At 32.1% G+C, this 8,829-nt stretch overlaps 2 protein-coding genes across 4 annotated transcripts in view; one reads left to right on the top strand and one right to left on the bottom strand.

The window, feature by feature from the left end:
- The window catches only part of zgc:113149 (uncharacterized protein LOC541363 homolog), a 6,670-nt gene extending 4,371 nt beyond the window's left edge, over positions 1-2,299 (top strand). For all 3 annotated transcript variants that reach the window (XM_051129711.1, XM_051129712.1, XM_051129710.1), the window contains exon 5: positions 1,026-2,299. In XM_051129711.1, the coding sequence (XP_050985668.1) occupies positions 1,026-1,516 (491 nt within the window). In that variant the 3' untranslated portion in view covers positions 1,517-2,299. The remainder of the gene's footprint in view (positions 1-1,025) is intronic.
- A 638-nt stretch (positions 2,300-2,937) lies between these two features.
- Positions 2,938-7,528, bottom strand: xaf1 (XIAP associated factor 1). Its single transcript, XM_051129713.1, has 8 exons — positions 7,375-7,528; positions 5,694-5,829; positions 5,437-5,493; positions 5,101-5,332; positions 4,906-4,973; positions 4,579-4,809; positions 3,736-3,800; positions 2,938-3,646 (listed from the first exon to the last, which is right to left on the bottom strand). The coding sequence occupies exons 1-7, from the start codon at positions 7,407-7,409 to the stop codon at positions 3,762-3,764; spliced, it is 798 nt and encodes a 265-aa protein (XP_050985670.1). The 5' UTR covers positions 7,410-7,528; the 3' UTR covers positions 2,938-3,646; positions 3,736-3,761.
- Between the last annotated feature and the right edge of the window lie 1,301 nt (positions 7,529-8,829).

Here is an 8,829-nt window from a genome sequence, read left to right on the forward strand (position 1 = left end):
GTTCTTCAAATATGAATTAATGTTTTTATAAAAAAAAAATATTAAAAAAAAAAAACCAAATAATATTTTAAGAACTTTTTAAAACTTAATGAATTATTATTTGGTAAATATATTTACAAAGAATATATAAATGTATACCTTAATTTTTTTTTTTTTTTTTTTTTTTTTTTTTTTTAAATAAAACATGATATTCGAAGAATATTTAAAACTGAATAAATTATTATTTATTAAATAAATAAATAAGTAAATAAAAATACCTTGATGAATATATAGATGTATACCTTGACATGTTTTTTGTTTTGTTTTAAATGTATTACATTTTTACTTGATGGTTACACTAGGCATTTTTAGTTTTATAATAATTCATTCAGTTTTAAGGAGTTCTTCAAATATTTTTTAAAATATATATTTTTATAAAAAATATATATTTAAAGAACTCTTTAAAACTGAATGGATTATTATTTAATAAATATATATTTGTAAAAAAAAAAAAAAAAACACCAAATAGGTATACCTTGAAAAAAATTTTTAAATAAAAAAATTAATTAATATTTGAAGAACTCTTTAAAACGGAATGAATTATTTAATAAATATATTTGTAAAAAATAAAATTAAATACCAGAAAATATATGGAGATATATTTATATACATTTTTTATATTTATATTTTATATTCATTTATATTTTTCCAAAATGGTTACACAAAGTGACATTTTCAGTTTTAATGATGATGGTTAATGCATTACTATCTAATATATAATATATATTACATAATAATGCATTACATAAATTATATATTGCTAAATTCATCTATAAATTTATGTGTGTGTATATATATATATATACATACATAAATTATATAATAATTATATTATAAATATATATATTTTTTTAAAGAAATGTATTAAGTTTTTACTTGATGGTTACACGAAGTGACATTTTTCCTTTATGTGACAAACAACATTAAGTTTCTGGTTTTCAAATATGATGCTAATGTCTGAATGAACATGTTTCTATACCTTCCAGGCAGCAACATGCAGTTTACTGAACCAAGAAGCCAACCAAACCAGAATCCTGTTGCTATCCCTGGATTCCTCAGCCGTCCTATTGCTGAGAAAAGCCAAGTTCGAGAAAAACCTAATCACAACACATTTAATGGCCCCTCATCTGCCAGTATCCCAACATTTATTGCACCTTCTGCAGTCGCCTCGTCATCACGTTCGGCTCCTGCTCGCCTCCCTCCCCAGTCTGCTCCCGCGGAGCCTCGCAATCTGCAGGAACATTTATCCCAGAGTGCCTCACTCAGCCTGCAGGAACAGCAGGCCACCACACTGCTGATAGGGTCGCTGTCTCGCTCACTGGAATCTCTCGCGGAGTCGGTGCAGAAATTGGTCCACACCCAGCAGCAGTTTTCACGTGACACCTTACAGCTGCAGCGAGACACACTCCACGTCCTGCGCGACTTCTCCTCCAATGCCTTGACGCTCCTGCAGGACAAGGTCAACGGACATCCGTAGCTCCCGAACATGGCAATGCTATCGACAACTACATTTGGGAGCAAGTTACACAGAAATACTATAAGCTTGAGAATAAAGTGACACTAGAGTATATGGCAATCTTTAAATGTTTGAGAGTTATAGAGCTGACAGAACTAAAAAGACTTCCCTGTTTATAACATAATAACCAAAATAAGAAGCATTAGGAGCTGAAATAGGTTCTTTGTAGAGTTCCTTGTATGTACGGACTGAATATTATTCAGTAGATGGCTGGGTCTCATAGACTGTTTGGACCAACTCTGTGCTATTATACAGGTAATTTAAGTGGGCAAAACTTTATTTAAAAATTAGTAATTTAAGATAATTATATTTGTGGTGCTCTTTAACATATTGGCCATTAAATTGGCTGGTTTTAATTTATGTAATCTGATCATGTTATCTGATTTTTCCTTTATTTAGCTTTGTTAATCTGGCGGTTTTCCGCGTTTAACTTTTAAATCGGTTTCTGGCTTTCTGAAGCATTGTTTAACAGACCTGCTGTAAATGTTTTTGATCTTTTAGCCAATCTGTTTTTAGTTGTTTCTCTTAACTTGAATCTCCAAAGACTCGTTATTGTGTTTTTTTTTTTTTTTTTTTTTTCCCAGATGTGATTTTAAATTCTGATTTAAGACACATTATCTTAGCTGTAGCTCCTATGGACCTGTTTGTTCCCCCAGAAAAGTCAGCACACTGTTAAAAAAAATGTCTTCTACTTTAAAACCCAATGTAAAGGATGAAAAATAAAACATATAATTTGAAATATTACTTGGAATAATACTTATTTTTATACTTAATAATTACTTATTGGCTGTCGTTCTTCTTTCAGATTAAAGCAATAGTTGCTTTCCAAAAATGAAAGTTTGCTCCATCCAAGTTGTATATTAATTATAATAATAATTTGGAGATATGTAGCATCATATTACTTGCTCACCAATGGATCCTCTGCAGTGAATGGGTAACATCAGAATGGGAGTCCAAACAGTTGATTAAAACATCACAATAATCCACAAGTAATCCATATTAACTATATTTATGACTAAAGACCCAGGTAAACAATGAATTAATCTTTTCTGTTTCTTATAGCATTATAGTTTTGTCTTGTTTGTAGTGTGATCAACGTTTGTATAAGCAGTAGATGTGTTAGGGAGGTAACACGTAACATTTTAATTATATTTTACTAAAATAAACGAAATGACTCAGAAAAAGATTCGTTAATTTTGCTGAACGAGACTCAAAGCTCCGAGTCGGTAAAATGATCTGAACTTTCCACTATATTCATCACTATATTCTTGATTATAGATATTCTCAACACTGATCTCCAGCAAAAAGAATACAAAAATATCCACTAGATGTCACTCTTGCACTTTTGTTTCTGATTGCAGAACACGTTATTAAAAAACTACATTTTTACAACCCTCTTTACGGAATTTTATTGGATTCAATTATTACTAAATTTACCACCACCAAAAATACAATTCTAATAATAAATTCTAGAAAAAATACACACTAAACAGAGCAAAAAAAAAAAAAAAAAAAAAAAGACATTTCAAAATGTACTTAAACATATTAATTAAGTAATCTTTATTAAAAGATACTATAGGAAAATTAAGTTGTTAAAGGAATAGTTCACCCAAAAATGAATATTTTGTCCTCATTTACTCACTCTCACTTTGTTCCAAACCTGTATGAGTTTCTTTCTTATGCTGAATAAAAAAGAAGATATTTTGTAGAACCAAACTGTTTTATTAATAGCATTATTCAAAATATCTTCTCTTATGTTCAAGGTAAAAAAAGAAACATATACAATATTGGAATGACATGAGGGTAAATGATGACAAATTTTTCATTTTTGGGTGAACTATCCCTTTAAGGAAACTCTGCCATCTTGTGCCAATAGTCAGTAATAACATAAAGTATGCACATAAAGAAATTTAGCATTATTTTTCCTTCACATGGCCTAATAAGTACATTTTAAAGATATCATTTTTCAAATTTAAACAGATAACTGATAATAAGAAGTACTGTAAACATGTTTTTAATATATTAATTCCAAAACAAAACATTCAGTATTATTATTTGTGATGATTGGCGAGTTTGCAGTTTCCAGCAATCCTGTAAGGCAATTCAAACATTTATTATAAATTAATAGTTGGTATAAGTTATACTGGTGATGTATTGTAATGTATTATTTGTATACTTACATATTTAGCTTTGCTTTCACCAGCCATCATGCCATGCTCAGATGCTTGTATAATTCACATTTTTTCTTTAAAGAAAAAATTAAATATAAATAAATACATAAACACATAATTAATTAACAGTATATATTATATTCTACATCAACAGCAGAAGCTCAGATGTACAGTTTAGGTCAAATGTTTACAAACACCTTGGAGAATAATTATTTTGCCAGAATAAGAGGAATCATACAAAATGCATGTTATTTATTTATTTATTTATTTTTTCATTTAGTGCCTTTCCTTCAGAATCTAGAGAAGAAACGTACATGTTTCCCAGATGACAAAATAAGTTAAATTTACCCTGATCTTCAAATTCAAAAAGTTTTCACCCCTGGCTCTTGATGCATAATTTTTCCTTCTGAAGCATCAGTGAGGGTTTGAACCTTCTGTAATAGTTGCATATGAGTCCCTCAGTTGTTCTCAGTGTGAAAAGATGGATCTCATAATCATACAGTCATTGTTGGAAAGGGTTCAAATACACAAAAATGAAGTAAATTAAGTGTATGTAAACTTTTGACCATCGGGTCAACTTTTTTCTCTTGTGGACTATATGTACATGTCTTTTATGTGAAATATCTTATTCAGGTCAGTACTAAATATAAAATAACATGTATTTTGTTTGATCCCTGTGATTTTAGTAAAATAACATTTTGCAGATTCTGCAAGGTTTATGTAAACTTTTGACCTAATAATATTAGGTAATAATATTTCACAATATGACTGTTTTACTGTGTTTTTGATCAAATAAATACAGCTTTGGTAAGCAGAAGAGACTTCTTTCAAGAACATTTAAAAATCTAGTACCTCATGCCATTCGAGCGTCTTTACAGGAAGAGCCAGATGACAGACCGGACAGGTGCTTATCTTATCCAGGTCCATGTCAATGTAGTTGTCTTTCTTTGTCTTTTTAAATGACAAGAAAGACAAATCTGCAGAATCTGGAGTGTTGTCATTTCCAGGATTCGGATTTTCATCCTCATCCTCTGAGTCATCATCCTCGTTGTCTGTATTCTTTAAGAACGGTTTGCAAAACACCTAGTAAAAAAGAATACCAAAAAGATTTGGGGTGTTATAAAGAGATTTTCATGATTACATATTGCAACTTGTTTCTTATTTATTGACATATTTTACCTTGTGCTCCTTCAGGTTGTCTGAGGAAATGTATTTCAGACAGTTCTGACACTGCAACATCGTCTCGTCTGTAGATAACAGATATACCAAATCAGTGTTTTACAATCACGATTTGACTGAATACCTTAAAATATTGCAATACTAAGACCTATTACATATCTATAATGTTTCAAACTGATCATGTCATTGACTAACCTTCGGTTTCAGAGTTATCATCTTCAACAACAAGGTTCTTTGACGATGTGGGAGTGCTAGTAGAGCAGATCTGAGGGTGATCAAGCTGGTCCATCAGTTTAACGTACTGGCCGCAATCAGAGCAGCGCTCCGTGCGACTCCCACAGGCCACTTGGTGCTCTTTTAGATTGCTCAGAGGTTGCTCGAGCTGACAAAATTCACAGATCTCAGGCCTCTCGGTGCACTCGTCTTTCTGTAAGCAAGCAGAGACAAAAACAACAAAGGAATAAGTGTGAAAACACTCCGAGAGAGCAACCTCAGACATAAAATGTTTACGATGTGAGATTGAAAATTCACCTCATGATCCAAAAGAAGCCTTCGCTCCATCTTTTTATTGCACATCTTACATTTTACCTGTGAGACATAATGAAAAATTAGACCATTCGGCATGGTTTCTCAGAGGGGGAGATTACAGTGATGAGTAATAAGCAAGTCAAGTGGAAACATTTAGCGGGAAAATTCATCACTAATAATCTTCTGTGACATACAGGGCCAAGAGCCTGTAAAAAGCAGCAAAGATCAGAGTGTTAACCAGTGTTGAGTGGTGTCGTGACCTCTGTGTGCTGTTCGGTTTTATGCTCCTCCAGTTGATCTCGAGGCACTGTTTCATCACAGTCGGGGCATGTACACAGAAACCTCTCACAGTGTGGTTTGTGCAGGTCATAGTTTGCCTTCGCCACCTCTTTTTTGCTTCATGAAAACATTAGAGAGACTCTTTACAGAGATGTGTTATGACACTACACTGTATTAAAATAATAATAATAAATACACCAGGAGTTCATAAGAGAAGCAGCAAATGTGTAATAGAGTGTTTTAATGACGTGCCGTCAAATAAAAAATGCCACTACACCGAATGAAACTCGCATATTTTACTGATTATTGCTGCTGAAAATGGTCAGTTATTGTCATGGCTGTACTAATTGGTCGGATTGGAAAAAACATTTGGAGTACTATAGACTGCCAAAAGTTATAACAAATCAAGGAGAAGAGTGCAAAAAATGTCAGAGGGAAAGACTGTCTGAGGCGTCTGTGGTTGGCCAAACTGAACCAGGATTTCCACATCAAGAATCTTGACAACATTTGTGTTTGTTCTTATAATTTCCGGTCAGATAGGTAAAATATTAGGCTAATATCATAATTAACACTGCTCATACGTATATTTACAACCTATTTACTTTAGTTTGTCAAAATATTGCACTCTTTACTGCTTACTAAGTCCTCTATATGATTTAGCAGCTCTGGGTAACTAACCAAATCGTGACGTAAGTGCAAACCCTCTATTTGTGAATTTTTTTTTTTTTTACTCAGATCTTTTCAGTGAATCACTTCATTAGTGCACAAAAAGTCTGAATGATTCATTCCCCAATCAGAATGATCAGATTCTGCAGTTCAACACTGGGCCTCAACGATCCAGTCACAGGTTAAAGAGCACAGTGGAGGCAAAGAGTATTAAATAACACTTACATATGCGGCCTGTTTTTGCATAAAGCTGTCATATCGCTTGAGAAGACTTGAAATATAGAGCACAAGTCGTATGGACTACTTCTATGATAACTGTACGGCGTATTTGCGTAATTTTTCCCTAAAAGCTCTATTCCCCATTCACACTAGGATACTACAAAAGTGGCTGTCCTTGAGACATACACCTGCTGTTTTCCTCGAAGAAAGACAGTGACAGGTTTTGGAAGGACATGCGAGTAAATAATGCCAGAAATGTTAGCTTCCTGTAACCTTAATGTGATAGCAAACAAGCTAAATTAACAGACCGGTGTTTACGTCACAAGTAGTAGTGTTAAAATCTTCCACTAATTAATCATATTGAATATCATCAATTCAGCAAATGACCAAAACAAACGAAATGTGTTGCTTCTCATAGTGTAAATTTAAATTCGTAGTTTAAAATAAATGTAAACCGTCGTCATGTTACAGCCACAGCAGCTCCAATAGAAATTCTTTCACTTTGTTTAAATCACGTCATAGTTGTTGACAATATAAGGAAATGGACATTTTTGTTAAATATTGTTGAATAAGTAAATGTTTTCGACATTTTGTCGTTGCTACTGTAGACAGACAGAAACTTAAATAGCCTACGTCGTGAATTGGCTATGTCAGTGAGCTTTCACTCGACGAACACGATGTCATTTGTTTACCCGTTGGCAGTGAACATAAATAGACGTCTTGCCGAAACTTTATACGTTAATATAGCCTAATTACAGTACAGTGTAAAACACTTACCAGTGATTACATAAAACCACTTCTTCTTCGTCCATAGTTACAGTGTGAATGAGACTATGGGACTGTGTTGGGCTTGGTAATTTCACTTTTCCTAAACAGAAAGTGGAACTGAAACTTAACAAACTTTGTAAAAACACTTCTTATTACGTCTTGTGATTCAGCAATACAAAATACCGCCTTGTGTTGTGATGAAAAACAAGCAACACTATACTCTTAAGGTGCAGTGTACCTCTCTTGTAGTAATAAAGTTTACCATAAGTCGCATAGTAACACATACTGTGATGTTGCATAGTAACCTACAACAGGTATTTATAGTAAGACCACAGTGTAAAACCACAAATAGCTTCTTATTACCATGGTTGCAGTTTTATAACTATATTTTCTGTAAGTCGGTGTAAAAAAAACACAAAAAAAACAAATATCTATCAGTAAAAAAAAAAAAAAATATATATATATATATATATTTAACTGATCATTCTAATATACTGTTTTGCTGTTCAAAAACATTTTTATTATTATCATCAGTATTTAAAACAGTTAAGTACATTTTCTCAAGATTCTTTGATGAATAGAAAGATCTAAAGATCAGCATTTATTTGACTTGAAAGATTTCTATTTCAGATAAATGTTTTTTTTTCTTCCAAAACCTAAAAAAATTCTACTCAGCTGTTTTTAAAATAATAATAATAATAATAATAATAATAAATGTTTTGTTTGAGCAGCAAATCAGAATTAGAATAATTTCTGAAGGATCATGTGAATGGAGTAATAATGCTAAAAATTCAGCTTTGAAATCACAGAAATAAATTACATTTTAAAGTATATTCAAATAGAAAACAGTTATTTTAAATAGTAAAAATATTTCACAATTTTACTGTTTTTGCTGTCTTTGAATCAAATAAATGCAGGCTTGGTGAGCTGAAGAGACTTCTTAAAAAACATTAAAAATCTTACTGTTTAAAAACTTTTGACTGGTAGTATATATGAATATATGCGTATGTTTATATAGCTGTCTCTAAACATAATTTTATAATATGCTGGTTTATGGTTAGCTGTAGGATTTTTAAAATCTTTGTGGTTATTAACCAATGTGTTGCTATGAGGAATGCGAATTTCAAACTTATGTCTAAACTTAAAATTTTACCTTCTCGAGCAAAGTCGTTTACTCATTTACATTGTGTATGCATTAGTATGAATCAGTTCAGCTTTATGTCATCTCTATGAATGATTATTGCTCAACTCACGTATGCTGTCACTTTAGTCAACCATTAGGAGTCTGACAGTCTTCTGGATGTATGTCCCTTGTTGGCCCCATTAGCAGATACTCACTTAGGCCTATGTTGACTCTCCAGTTGGAGATTTTATTGAGCTGTTCATTTTGGAAAAATGTTCTCAAAATAATTGAACAAGGCTTTTGTATCAAGGCCTCTGAGACATCAGACATCAACGGCTAAT

Source organism: Labeo rohita, chromosome 15 (assembly GCF_022985175.1).
Source record: "Labeo rohita strain BAU-BD-2019 chromosome 15, IGBB_LRoh.1.0, whole genome shotgun sequence".
NCBI classification, from domain to species: domain Eukaryota; kingdom Metazoa; phylum Chordata; class Actinopteri; order Cypriniformes; family Cyprinidae; genus Labeo; species Labeo rohita.